This window comes from Liolophura sinensis, chromosome 10 (assembly GCF_032854445.1).
Source record: "Liolophura sinensis isolate JHLJ2023 chromosome 10, CUHK_Ljap_v2, whole genome shotgun sequence".
In the NCBI taxonomy this organism is placed as follows: domain Eukaryota; kingdom Metazoa; phylum Mollusca; class Polyplacophora; order Chitonida; family Chitonidae; genus Liolophura; species Liolophura sinensis.
In genome coordinates, this window is record NC_088304.1 from 35,161,813 (window position 1) to 35,176,675 (window position 14,863).

Below are 14,863 nucleotides of genomic sequence, written 5' to 3' on the forward strand. Positions count from 1 at the left end.
GCAAAGTTCTTTTGCAAACTTTGAAACTGCATGATTTTGCAACTGGAATTTCTCAAATTTTTTTTTACATTTGAAAGAGCAACTTACATGTACAGTGCATTTTATGTGGCTTTAAAATTTGATGTTGGAGACAAATATACATTGGGTGCATTGGACAATTTCTGGGCTTAACAGACAGTGCAAATTTATAAGAGTAGGCAGAATAATGCCCACAGAATATGCTTTAATAAACATGTATGAGTAAAACACAGCCACGTAGCCTTGAGTACCAAGACCGGACAACCTACATGCACATACTGTAAGTATACACAAGTCAAGTGTATAGCTTTGCCTCACTACAAGAGTTGTGTTGATACTGACCTTGACCTTTGCCAGTTACATCGTCCAATGCCTGATGGAGACAGACATGTACAAGCTGCTGAAGACCCAATCCCTGAGTAACGACCACGTCTGTTACTTCCTCTACCAGATCCTCAGGGGTCTCAAGTATATCCACTCAGCTAATGTCCTTCACAGAGACCTCAAACCTAGTAACCTACTCCTCAACACTACTTGTGATTTGAAGGTAAGTCCCACTACAGCTAGTAAGGGAGTAGATCGTAGCCGAGTGGTAAAGATGACACCAGTTTTGTACTGTGTTTAGCGGACGAGCCAAGAATCCAAAAATGGTTAAAAATAAAACTAAAAATCCACCTTTTTATTTTGTCTGTTCTCCATGTTTTTTATTAGCGCATTTATTTGTTCCTGGCTGAGTTGGTACCTTATGTTCCCTGCACAAGGTAAGGTTTTTCTCTGACCTGTCTGAAAATATCAAACAGGCTAGATACTGGACTCATGATCTCACGAGGCGAAAATCTCACCAAAAACTACACTACTGTTTTGAAACACCATGGTTTAGTTTTGTGAGACATCCATGGGTCGATTAAGAACAGATTTTATACGAGTACACCTAGATTTACAAAATGGCCAGACAGGTAAACTGATTTGGTTGCAGTGGCTAAAAGTGGATGCCCCCTCTTATATCGATATCAAACGTCATGACTTTGGTTTGTGATTTTAATACGCAGGATGTTTTCTTTTGCCAAAATTTTGTTGATATGCCCCATCCTTGTCTTGCGATACACAACATTCACTGTATTCACTCTAATACTCACTGCTCATCACACTTCATCCCTACTCACAACATATCACTTCTCATACTACACCTATCTTGGGCTTTCAGATTTGTGATTTTGGCTTAGCACGAGTGGCTGACCCGGACCATGACCACACGGGGTTCCTCACAGAGTACGTGGCCACAAGATGGTACCGCGCCCCAGAGATCATGCTCAACTCCAAGGGCTACACAAAATCCAGTATCCTTGTCTCTCTGGGCCTCCTAGTCACAGAGCCCCTGTTTTCCAGAGTGTGTAATGTATGTATGTATGCTTGGGATCTTATGTCGCACTGAACTATTTTCAGTCATTTGTCCGAGGAGATATTAAGTGTGTGTACATATACTATGTCTTCTTGTGGCAGGGCAACTCCATGCCATCAAAGTGCTGCTGCCACTGAAATATTATACTAAAGACACCAGACATGACACCCCACCCAGTCTTATTATACTGACTCAGGGCCAAACAGTCCTGTTTTCTAGCTTTAACCTCTCAGAACTGAGCGCCAAATGAGGCAGCAACATGTGCTATTTTAAGTGTTTGATGTGAACCCAGGTCTCCCGACTTGGATCCAGACTCCTTCAAACCTTTAGGTTACGCCATTCACCTCAGGATAAATGGAACTCTACACATTTCAGTATTTTGACATCTCTTTATATCATTCCTGTACATTTTGGGATTTATTATTAGTTGCCTTGTTCTCATTTTGAAACAAATAACTTCTGAATGCCTTTGCTGGATCATTAAGCTAACAGAGCCAATAAGGCTGCACCTAAATACTTCCCTTGAGGTCACTCTCCTGTTTGAAAGGCACACTCTGGTTAGGTGGGACCTCAGAAAATGGCTAATAGCAAGTTTTATGAGTTAAAGTGGCATAAGCTAGTTGTAAGACCTAGCTTTATTTATTTATTTGTTTGATCGGTGTTTTATGCTGTACTAACCTAGATTTAAGACAGATTTCAATTTTGTCAAGTCCAGGATAATCTTGTATTTTGTCAGTTCATTTGGTGGTAATTTGGCCCTGGTTAAATACAGTAGTCAACTTAGGCAAACTCTGTGAAATGTTATATGTTCTACCTATAAACTTAAAAACATCGGCTTCATTTAAGATCTCTCGACATTTCTGCGATTCCCAACTGCTTGTATCGTGTTTCATTACATTCTTTGACCTACAAAATATTTTCCACTGTTGTGACGTAACCTACACCTTGCATGGTTTAATAGGCAAGGCCCTCACGACTCGTAGTTTCACGACTCAAAAACTAGTCTGGTGTTAGGTCGCAGTTGCTGTCGTGTAACATGGGAGGTAATTCAGAGCAGCCCTATTGACCCATGACCATAGACCCAAGAGGTTGCAAGCTTGAATCCAGCTCTTTTTGGTTCGACCGCAGCTTTAGATCAGGAGCTTTGGCAAGTAGGATAATTGTAGAAGTCACCGTCTTGTAAGTGGAGGAGTTCTGCATACCGTATTTATTACCAACCGAAAACTACACGAGGTATAAATTTGAACCGTACTGTGAATGTTGCTGTTGTTGTCATGTTTTGTTGTATTCCCCTGCTGTATGGTGGTGTTCCTTGACCCCCTCCCCTCAGTTGACGTGTGGTCCGTGGGATGTATCCTGGCGGAGATGTTGGCTAACAGACCGCTGTTTCCAGGGAAACACTGTATCCTTTTGTACCTGTGACAGTGCAGGAGCCAAGGAAATGGAGGAAAGACAATTCTCCTGAAAACCCTTTTTTTTAAAATTCTGTTTTACTTTTTTTTGTCAACATATTTGGAGAGACTCAAACATGAGAATTGTAATTTGAATTGGCTGCTGAAAAAATATGCGGACCTATCTACGTTGGCTGCAGAATGCTAATAGCATGTTTATAGTCCTTGTTTATGCAGTGAAGACAAATGTTAAAAAAGTTTGTGCAGCTATTTTCATAATATTCTATCCTAAAGTAATAATGAAAAACCCAAGAATGCATAGTGTGATGTATTCAGTACATTTTCTGTGATCTTTTTTGATAATTTTTAATGTAAAGTTTGATCAGACTTTTGTTTTGAAGTTTGTGATTAATCATGGGGACAGAATTGTGCTTAACTCTGTCAGATTTGGATCAGCTGAATCACATCCTTGGGGTGCTGGGCTCCCCCACCCAGGAAGACCTCAACTGTATCATTAATGAAAAGGTGATTTACAGACTTAAGTCCATTCAAAAGCACTGTAATTCACATAAAGTGTGGAATGTAAAACTGCCTTAAAATAACACTTATGATACACATGTTTAAGTTTTTCTGATAATATTAGTTAATTGTTTAGTTTACATGATAGAGAAATATGTCGTGAATGGCATCAGTGACCCTCTTATTTGGCGAGGCATCAGCCAAGTTTACTGACACCATATATTTCTGTATCCTGTCACCGAGTGACCTTGTAACGAATTTATTCTGGCAAAAAAACCCCTATCAAATTAAGTGGAGAAGGCTGATGTATCAGCTAATCACTCCAGCGACGTCCCTTATAACACCTGAACCAAGGGAGATAACCTAGTGAGCAGGCATGTATTTCATCAGATGCAGGATACAGCATGAATCTGTTGCTATATAATGAAAATGGGAGAATTTTGTGTGATGTGGGATGAGAAATTAATCACATTGCACAAAAACCTATTTAATAATTGGCACTGTAAGGTTTTTATATTGATCAGAATCAAGCAAAAGGTGTCCCATGAAAAATGCCTTAGGAGAATTACAACAGTTCGGATGTTGCGCTTGATGAGGACATAGTTGGATGAATAATGGGAGATTTTTGACTGGAGAGGAGTTGTACTATCAGATGTGTTGTGCTCAGTTTATAGTGAAAGTTTTGTCTTCTTTCTCAGGCTAGAGGATACATTCAGTCTTTACCTTACAAACCCAAGGTACCCTGGGAGAGACTGTTTCCTAAAGCTGACAAGAAATGTAAGTACTGTAACTCCTCCACCTTTTCACATATGAAAGAGGAACTTTCAGTGTAATATGTGCACATTGATTTTTGGATAAACTTACATTGTTTGGATTGGCCAGTTTCAGAGCTTCACAAAAGGTATTATTACTCAACAGTGCCTTCATGGTGTGATTGAATAAACACCATGCAAACGTGCAAAAAGTTTGAAGAATTACAGGAGAGATATTTGTAACCTCATAAGAATGGAAGTAGTTGGACTGAAATTTTTGTGCGGGAGAGCATTGTGACTGAGTGGTTCAGGTGCCTTCATGCCACCAATATTACCCATGTCACATGTGGAAAAGTTGGCCAGTATATATCCCTCTAAAAGCACCTGTGTTTGGTGAACTGATGACATTGATTCTGTGAGAAAGCAAACTTGCGATACAAAGAAAAGCTACCGTAATCAAGAAACTACTCATAGGACTGCTTGTACCCTGAGTATAATGTGTATGGACACTTTATTCATGTGTTCTTACATGAAGTCAAGCAGTTTTACATTGTTAAGAATGACTGGGAATTTTTACCTTTGTATGAATATTCCAGCTTGTGAAGATCACACAATCCGATACTATTCAGGCAGGTGTAATATGATATTAAAGTTTGTCTTTTCCTGCTAAATTGACTGAATGTGTGTGGGCCTTTGTATTAATATGAGGTTGTTTTGTGTTCTCACAGCCTTAGATCTGCTGGACAAGATGCTGACTTTTAACCCACACAAGAGGATAACAGTAGAGGAAGCATTAGCTCACCCTTATTTAGAACAGTACTATGATCCTGCTGATGAGGTATGTCTAGGATTGTCTCCCTTGAGTTGGGGGCTCTCCTCATTTTAGTATGTTTTAAATAACCTGTCTGTAATTGAGTGTTACTTCATTGCAGTGGCAGAGTAATACGAACATCTATCATGCAAGCTGGAATCCTGGGGTCAATTTCAAAAACAGGCTATACCTTAAATTTTCAAATTATTAATTTTGGTTTCTCCTCTCTCATCTTGCAGAATAGGGGCATTATCCAGGTGCTGGTCACATTGGCCCAGAATGTTTTGAATGGGCACGGTTGTGATCTGACCAAAATAATACTGGAAAAGATGTTAACCCCTAATCAAACAAACACATTGGATTCTCCTCCCTGTTTTTTCAGTGTGTCAAAAATACTTTCTCCCAGTTACTTACTGCTGTCATTGTTTAACTTTGTTGTCCTCTTTTTAATAAGGTCTGTCAATAATTGATATAAATCTGTGTTTTCCTAATCGCTGAGAAAAATAATGATGAAGTTTTCCATGAAACTTTCGTTTGTTCAAATGGGCACTTCTGTAGCTCTTAACCGATAAGGTTTCGTGTTTTGAATCCAGTTCCTGTTAGGCTTTCAGAGGTCTGTCTGGTTTCCTCTTCCTGTATTAAACAGGTGAGATATTGTTGAAGGACGTAAAACACAAATGATGAGATAAAACTATTCATAGTATATGTATTCCTAGCGAAGCAAGTGAACTTGAAATATTTGGGAGATTAGTTTAATGCCATGATTTAATCTTGCAGCCTGTCACCGAGGAACCATTCACCTTCGAGACAGAACTAGATGATCTTCCCAAAGAGCGGCTAAAAGAATTAATATTCGAAGAAGCTGTCAAATTCAAAGAAACAAAGTAAGTGCTTGAGCTTACCTTTATTTTGTTGAAGGATGCCTGTTCTGCTGGACTAGGCCTTAAACAGCTTGAGAGGGGCCTTTGGAATCCTTTAGCTACGTGTAGTTTAAAGATGCTTTTAATTACACTAGTGGAAGGATACCTTTAATCAGTTGAAGGAAGCCTTTGATCAGTTGGAGGAAGCATTTTAACAAGTTGTTTGACACCATCGACAAATGGGACCACACATTTAACCAGTTGGGGATCTTTATCATGTTGGAGGAGGCCTTTAACTACCTGGAGGAAGCCATGAATTTGTTTGAAGAGGCCTTCAGTTTAATTGGAATTATCTTGTTGTAGGACACCTTTATTTTGTTGGAGGCCACATTTGTCATGTCCGAGACCACCTTTGTCTTGTTAGAGAGTCCACTTTTGTCCTATTAGAGGCCATCTCTGTCTCATTATAAGCCACTTTTGATTTGTTTGAGGCCATTTTGGGTTTGTCAGAGGCCACTTTTGGCTAGTTAGAAGCCGTCTTTGTCTTGTTGGTGGCCACCTTTATGCAGTGGAGAAAGGACAAGTAACTGAAGATTCTTGAAGAAAGAATGAACAAGACATGAAGATTTTCAAGAATTTGCTGTTCTCTCACGTAAACCACACAACAGACATATGCCATAATTGTACATTATTTTTCAAGAATGGACAGTTCGTGTGTGGTCTTATCCACATAACAATACAAATACTGGATTAGCCTGATTTCTATGGAACATGTTTAAATGGATATTCTTTGTATAAAAAGAAACATTTTACATTTGAAGCCTGCATTGCGTAACTGTTGTGCCGCCAGGAGTGTCATGTTAGTGTACAGAAGAAGTCCTTGGTATAAGGTGACGCGAATTTTTTTAGCCAAAACCTGTAAGTGCGCATATCCAGCCACACATGAAAGAACACTTCTCGCTTTCCAAGTGGAATTGAATCTGATTTGACAAAGACAGATGTCACAATAAAGGTTTAAAGTCGTCTAAAAGGGGAAGGTTTTATGATCTCCTCAGATAGCTCAGTGCGTTATTGTAAAGTTTTAGAGCCTTGTGTTCGTGGGCTCGAATCCCACTAAAACCATACACCAAAGGAAGGTTCACTGAGGTGGTAAAATCCGTCACCCTTCACCACTCAAACCACTAAATCCCAAGTGTGAATTCTAGAAAAATAATGAACAGCTCAGACAATAGCACATTACATCTGTCGCTTAGCTTGTGGGAGGCCACCTTTGTTTGGTTGGAGGTAGCATATTTATATGTGTTTTACAACTGATTGAAATTCTAAGAATTGTTTAAAGCTGTCTGTCTACAAATATGGCAAAATACTTGACTTTTTTGCACCATGTTTTAAAAAATATTTTTGGTCATGATAAGAATTTTTCTTCTCTGCCAGGACAGTGCATCGTTACAACAGTATCAAGTAAGATTAGTGTTGGCTGATGTCAGATTAGAGTCTGGGTTGGGTGTACAATGTGTAACCATATGTTTTGATGTGTATGGTGCCACTTCATTAAATTTGTTGTGTTGCTCCTTTTTTGTTTTGTTTGTCAAACTGCAGAATCAGACTTTCTTGTTTCGTTTATTAAAAAACTTACTAAACCCTTGTGATATTTATTGTTGTTGACAGGTAAGGTGTCCTGTTGATGTGTCTAGGGGCGGAACTACAGAGAAAGTTTAAGGAGTGACTGACAGTGAGACCAGACAGAGCAAGTCACCACCTCATTGGATAGAACATTAAACTGCCTTTATGACCCAACCAATCAAGTTCTTCGGCACAACTGGGTGTTTAGGTCAAGTGTTTTTCAGACCTTTTGATTGGTGGACAGTTGTATGGAATGTTTGCTCTTTTGGCCAAGTAGAACTCTTGAAAGGTAGCTTTTATCTCTTCTGGCGGAACAGAAAGAGGAGCATTTACAGGTTTCACATTTGCAATGGATATGTTTTGTCTCTGAAGACAAATTTTATGTATATATATGATGTTACCTCATAGCTGATGTTATTGTGCGAAAATAGGGACTAGGAGAGTAACCAATACCAGAAAAACCATTGAGGTGACTTTATCTTTATTAACTAGAAAGTATCATTGAATCTGTAAGACCACTGTCGTCAGTTATACAGTACATTCAGTTCAACAGCTTTATATGTGTTAAAACTTTGATATCTTTGTTCTGTTAAAAGCTACAACGTTTCTTGATGGCTCTTTCTGTGAATGGCCTGTGTTATCAAAGATATTTAATATGCTGTTGTTCATTTGAAATTTATCGAAACAAAGAATGGGTAGAAGAGTGTAGCAGAATGAGGCAGGTTGATTCCGTTTGAGGGTTAATGCGACATTTGCCTTACTGAGTGGCCAGTCTGTTGTATAGAAGAAAACAAAAAGTGAAATATATGTCCGATGAAAGACCAGTACCGGTTGTTGTGGAAAACTGTTACAATTTTTTACGATTTTTTCCAAGTCAATAAAAGGATTTAAATGCACCAAACACTGCAGTGGTCTTTGAGGATCCAGTGGATACTGGTATCCGTGACATCACATCCACATTTTTTGCTTGAAATACTTTTTCATGGTGCATATGGCAAACAAATTTATACTCTGTATGAAGACGCATTTTGAATTCAGAAGCCTAATACCGTGTATACTCTGTGGCAAAAGATGACATGATGCCACTGGTCGCTATATGGTCAGAAAGGAATCCATTGCATTTTACTCTGTTGAAAAAAAAAATCCTGTGAAAAAATGTTCTTTTTCTGGAAAGTGCTAAATGGTCTTTCATTTGGCAGATACTACATTAAAGTGTTTTCTTTGTGTTTAGCACTTAACAGAGTTGGGAAAGATGATGTAGTGAGAAATTGAGCATGTGAGGAATAGCATGATGTTCTGACGAGTTTCAGGTCACAGTCTTTGTGTTGTTGAATACTTTTCCAGTTTGTGTGGGATTTGTGACTGGAATTCTCTGTTTTTGATACCATTGAATGGATAGGCAGGAGCAGTGGGGCATTTCTTACTTCTGTTTTTCATCAGTGAGTGTCTTTAAGTACAAAGATCTGAATGCAGTATTTACTGAATACAAGTGGAGGGTTGTTTTACATGTGTTTTGACAAGGAATCTTGTTTAAAATTTACATTTGTTAGTAGGATTTATGTAAACATTGCAGAATGGATAAGCGATGTGGGCCTTCGAGTTGTTGAAATTTTCAAAGTAAATTGTGTCAGCGTCTAATAAATAACTTGTTACACCAAGTCTTTGGAAAGTTTAGATGAATAATAATATTGAATTACATGTAGGTTTTGACTTACCATTGTTAATCAAGAAAATGTGATTTTAAAAGATAGCTCATGGTTTTATTCATTTTCCTCTAATCCTTGACAGAAAACCATCGATAATTCCGGTAAACTTTGTCACCTTTTGAACATTTGTTCCTTTTGGGAGGGGGGGGGGGGGGGGGGGCACTTGCAGATGGTTTTTTTTTTTTTACTTATTTTACTTGACACTCGATACACACTAAGCTATTCGAGTGTTGTCACTTTCATCATGCTGTTGTGTGTAGATTTCCATTTGGTTTGTGTAATTCCTCATTGGGTCTTTTGCCAGGTCTTAGGCTCTTGTCTTGTATTGCTTTTTTTTCTTTGTTTAGGGTGGGGAGCCACAAATAACGGGATATGACTATATATGTATTCTGTACAGCATGTTACTAATTTCATGTCAGGGCAGTTATTCTCAAAATATCATTCTGATATCAAAATGTTGTCAAGACTTCAAGCTTTATTGGAGGAGCCCTATTCATGACTGATAAGAGTAGTGGCTCTAGGTCCCAAGTACGAAGTTTTTACTTTGGTATGATACAAGTATTTGTACCGCACATAGTACCACTTTTACTGTACTTGGAAAAAATTCTTTTAGACCAAATTCGTAGTATGGTTAGATCATGATGAATTTCCGCTGCAGTAGGTGTTCATCTATACAAAAGTTCTATACATTCACTGTTAAGCTATACTAATGTTCCATACACCCACCTGTTAAGCTATACAAAAGTTCCATACACCCACTGATAAGCTATACAAAAGTTCCATACATCCACTGTTAAGCTATACAAAAATTCCATACATCTATAATTAAATTATACAATAGTTCCACACATCTGCTAATATATTATACAACGTTTCCATACATCTGTAATTAAATTACACAATAGTTCCACATATCTGCTAATATATTATACTAGCAACGGTTCCATACATCTGTAATTAAATTATACAATAGTTCCATACTTGCTACTTGTTAAGTTCTTCTATAGCTCCTTACATGTATAAAATGTGGTGTTTATTAAAGTGTACATGTACTTAAGTTGCATATTTGCAGGTTTCAAGCCGTATAAAAAGTTCCAGACATCCGGTGTAAAATCTGTGCTAAAATGATTGAGCATGTGTGGTTTACTGGCTTAATTGGCTTTGTTTGAGTGACTCGTTTAATCATGCACTATAATATACCTGGTGGTGTTGTTAATGATATACGAAAATTGTTTTGGTTTGAGTGCTTTTTTCCACAATGGTGTGCTCATGCATATATCTTTTGCTATTAATTCCACATTTTTTTCTTTAAGGAACAAACTTGTTATTGTTGTTGGCTGAGTCACCTCTTTTCATGCTGTTTGTGTGTGTATTCCATTGCCTCAAGTTATGTTATCATGGGGGAGTGATAGTGAAAGTGTTGTGTGATTGTGGATGAGATTGAGGCTGGTTGTTGATGAGATTGAGGCTGATTGTGGATGAGATTGAGGCTGATCGTGGACCAGAGTGAGGCTGATTGTGGATGAGACAGAGGCTTTACAGGGTGAGGTGAGTTGCTGGTGGTGCAGACCAAAGAATTTTTAGAAAAATTTTGGTTGGTTGGTTGGATTGGATTGGATTGGCTAGGATTGAATTGGATGATGAAGTTTGTTGATTGAGCGATTGAATAGGCGGTCTATGGCCAGGGATTCCACGGGCTAGATTTGTGTTAGAAACAAAAAGTTAAAACTTATTATGTGTCATCTCTGAGTTTGACAATTTTGTGATCAGTACAGTGAGATTGAGCGTCTTGCTTTGATTTTGTGATGAACTTTCAGCATTGACTTTCAAAACACCTGAAAGTAATTCTTGGATATGCTTACAACTACAACAAAAACCAATGTAATTTCGAAGCATGGATAAGAAGCTTGAGGGCGCCAATTAGTAGGTGCTTTCTATGAAGGCAGCTTAGTTGATTTATGTGTGTTGAACTTAGAGTAAGCAGCTTTGTTTGGGATTAACATTTTTCTTGACCTTGCTGGTCGTATTTTCAAGACATACCCTAATTCTTTTAATTTTTGGGACAGATGTTAGTACTGTTGAAAGTATAATATTACGTTTTCTTGACTAGCTTTTGAAAAAGTAAAGGTATGAGTATGTTGTTTAGTAGATGGTCTAACCATGTGAGCAAAAAGAGATTCAATTTCCCTGCTACAATTACATATATATTAGCTATAATGAGCAGAACAGATGTCCCAAAAATTAGAATAAATAGGGTAGATTAGATTATGTTATGATGTGAATGGAATGAAGGGGGAGAAGAAATACCCTGGATTATCATTGTTGTTATTGTTGACATGTTTATACATTGTGTAATTGCTAAATGAACGAAAACTTTACTGCCTGAATGACTGGACATCGTCCGGATATGTGCATGTTATAATTTCTACATATGGAATTGCTAGATTGAAAGAAAACGTCCCTCCGTGCCTGAACAACTTTGTATCTTCTGGAAATTTGGAACTTCCCAGTTGATGTCAATATTTCTCCCATTGTGAGAAATATCACACATTGTGTGAATAAAGCTAGAGGACTGGTCATTCAGACATGTAGTATATCAAGAATTTCTCCACTTAAAGAAAAACTTACACTATCAACGGAGACTAAAAGGGATAGGGAATGCACTATTGTAGGAAGTTTTCACATGTGATTTACAGGAGAAAAAATGGAAGTGACCGATGAAAAATGTTGTTCATTGAGTTTCATCTGTTTTTCTGGATAGGATGATATCTGCGTGATTTTCATTGGGTGTATTCCTCAGTGTTATAATGGAAGCATTTTGTATCATTAGAGCTAGTGTAGTAGATCCTTTGAACTATTGATGTCTAAAGTATGTCTCTGTACAGGTGTGTAAATACTGATATATACATATTATAAACAGTGCTGTATACAAAACAAACTTTTCTGGGATCTCTGTACATGAGTATCATGATTTAAACGCTGTAAACTTTTTAGTTTTTAGGAAGATTAGTAATCTTGTATTACCGAGCCCTACTATCCCCCCCCCCCACCCCCCGCCTCCTTGACAGACTGGTGTTCTGTGAAATATACGGAGACTCTTGTGCTGTTTCATGAGATACACTCAGTGTGCTGTATCATGAGATACACTCACTGTGCTGTTTCATGAGATACACGCAGTGTACTGTTTCATGAGATACTCAGTGTGCTGTATCATGAGATACTCAGTGTGCTATTTCATGAGATACCCTCAGTGTGCTGTTTCATGAGATACACTCAGACTATTGTGCTATTCCTTGAAAAAATGTTATACTCCGTTCTACTATGTACCGTGTTATATTTCAAACAACATAACACCTTGATTTTCAAGATTTAATTGTCTTTCAGTTGTTGACTGCTTTACAATTCATACTGTAGTGTTACTGTTACGGTATGCCTTATCGTTGAAGATCGAGTCATGGAGAAAACTTTAAGACAAGACAACTTAGCTTGGGCCTTATAACATTGTAAGATTTGTTGTAAACCACATCATGCATGGGGTTGTAAACCGCATTGTGCATGGGGTTGTAAACCGCATTGTGAATGGGGTTGTAAACCACATCGTGCATGGGGTTGTAAACCACACTGTACATGGGTTTGTAAACCACACTGTACATGGGTTTGTAAACCGCATTGTGCATGGAGTTGTAAACCACACTGTGCATGGGGTTGTAAACCGCATAACACTGCATAGAGTACATTCTAGACAACTTCACAGAGCATAGCGGCTGTAAGCCAAATAATTGTAGCTGGAACTGTAAGCTACATAAAAGATATTTAATACTTAGTGTTGAGCATAGGCGGTAGGCTCAGTTATTTGAGTTCCAGTAATAATTGTATCAGAGTGTACAGCGTACACATTGAAAAAATGTGAAAATTCCAGCCTGGGTATGTTGTGATACTAAACAATATTGACCACTATATGAAGAAGCTCACCTGCTGAATCTTATGACAGAGAGTATCTCACAGTATACAGGCAACAGTTATCATCGTTGAAACATGTCAAACTAGTCAACTAGTCGACATATTAGCATTCCAAATAAGCCCTGAAGTATGCATGTGTTGGTCCCATAGGTATAACACACTTATTGGAACGAAACAGGAAAACTTTGGTGTGAACAGAGAAGTAGGTCTACATATACGTTCTTCAAACTTCGATAAACAGTATGTTATTCAAAGGTGTCCTAAGTTTAGACCATTTATCATTCAGTGTTGGCCGGCTTGTATAGCCTGCTAGAAAATAAACTCTTGCATTCAGAAGTGAGATCTTCATTGTTTGGGGAGAGGGGGGAGGGGGGATAAGTGTAAGCATCATTAATTCTCTGTCAATATATTAACATCTAATATTAAGAATAATTACAAAGGGAGTTAATTATTGCCCATTTTTACCGATGTGCATCCATTCCTTGTTTTCAGCAATCGTTATTTCATATACGTGTAGTACTAGGACTCCGTGAGCGAGGTCACAAAGTGCTGTTGTTGTTGTTGTTGTTAATGTGCCAGTTCGTAAAAACCTTTCCCACCATGCTACTTGTGTGTTGAATCCTGTGCAGTATACGTTGAAAGTTCGCTTATTTTCACTCTTTTAAGTCCTATTTTGATATCGGTTTGAATTAAATCACAGGTTTTCCATTGGAAAGTAGCTAAATATACTCCTCCAGGTGTCATTAATTTGCATTCGATTCATTTTGGCTATTTCTTTTACTCCGAGTTTAAGATATTATCTTTCCAATGAAACGATGGCTAGGCAGGCAGCCTTTGATATATGTGTATATGTACCGGTATCTAATTTTCCCCCTGGATGTTTTCCTGTATAAAATCATCAAAGAAAAAGTGGGTTGAAAAATGAACAGCTGGAATATACCTCAAGAATGTGTAATATAATTATCATGTGAAAGGAAAAAAAAAAATAAAAAAGAAAAAACCAACAAGATGATTGTGGCGGCCATTTGTAATTTTGTAGATTTTCAGCTATACTACTCTGATGTGGTCTGTTGTGTTGACCTTTAGCCTTTCCTGATCAATTGTGGGTACACGTGTGAATGTTGTGTTCATCTTCTCATTTTACCACGCTGGTGTCGTCCTTTTGTCATTGGATAGGATCAAGACAATAAAGCATTTACGCTCGCTCAGTATCTGTCGTCTGTGCTTTTCTGTGTAACATTGAGAACTTGACTGCAACTTCGAATTACACTGGTTTCTTCTCGCCATGAAAGAGATTCCCAAAGTACAAGTCAAAAAGTGTGGCATTAAACAAGTCAGTCAGTAAATCGTTTTTCGTTCCATATGACGGTGTTTCCTGGACATAAGGTTGTAGTTGGGATGCTTCTGCGAGCATTTCCATATGGCTTTATCTATTTGATGGGTGTTCAGGTGCGTGAGAACGTAATACAGTCTGGTGAGGCTGAGGCAGTGAAGTATTACCCCAGCCCATCAGTTGAGGCCTCAAATGTTCTCACCATTTATATTGCAGGACACGCAACTGAGGGGATTTCGTGTGAAAAAATCGTAATAAATGTGGGATAAGCCGCTCCTAATCCTTTATTTATTAAGCATTTTTATTAAAACAAACAAAAAAAAAAAACATCATTTCAGGGGAAGGGTGGGGGAACGTGAACACCCCACTGTAATTTTCAGTCCCCCAGCTGTTTCGCCACCCATGATGTTGAACACTGTACTATTAAGATGTTTTCACTGGTATGATTGCTGTCAGGTTTATTGGTTGAGAAAAGCAGAGTGCAACCCCAG

At 38.1% G+C, this 14,863-nt stretch overlaps 1 protein-coding gene across 1 annotated transcript in view; it reads left to right on the top strand.

Annotated features, from left to right (window-relative positions):
- LOC135476623 (mitogen-activated protein kinase 1-like) overlaps window positions 1-9,217 on the top strand; it is a 28,119-nt gene extending 18,902 nt beyond the window's left edge. The window contains exons 4-11 of the mRNA XM_064756710.1: window positions 376-565; window positions 1,223-1,355; window positions 2,748-2,819; window positions 3,254-3,333; window positions 4,026-4,104; window positions 4,808-4,917; window positions 5,668-5,774; window positions 7,419-9,217. Coding sequence (XP_064612780.1) covers window positions 376-565; window positions 1,223-1,355; window positions 2,748-2,819; window positions 3,254-3,333; window positions 4,026-4,104; window positions 4,808-4,917; window positions 5,668-5,774; window positions 7,419-7,422 — 775 coding nt within the window. The 3' untranslated portion in view covers window positions 7,423-9,217. The remainder of the gene's footprint in view (window positions 1-375; window positions 566-1,222; window positions 1,356-2,747; window positions 2,820-3,253; window positions 3,334-4,025; window positions 4,105-4,807; window positions 4,918-5,667; window positions 5,775-7,418) is intronic.
- The last annotated feature ends 5,646 nt before the right edge of the window (window positions 9,218-14,863 follow it).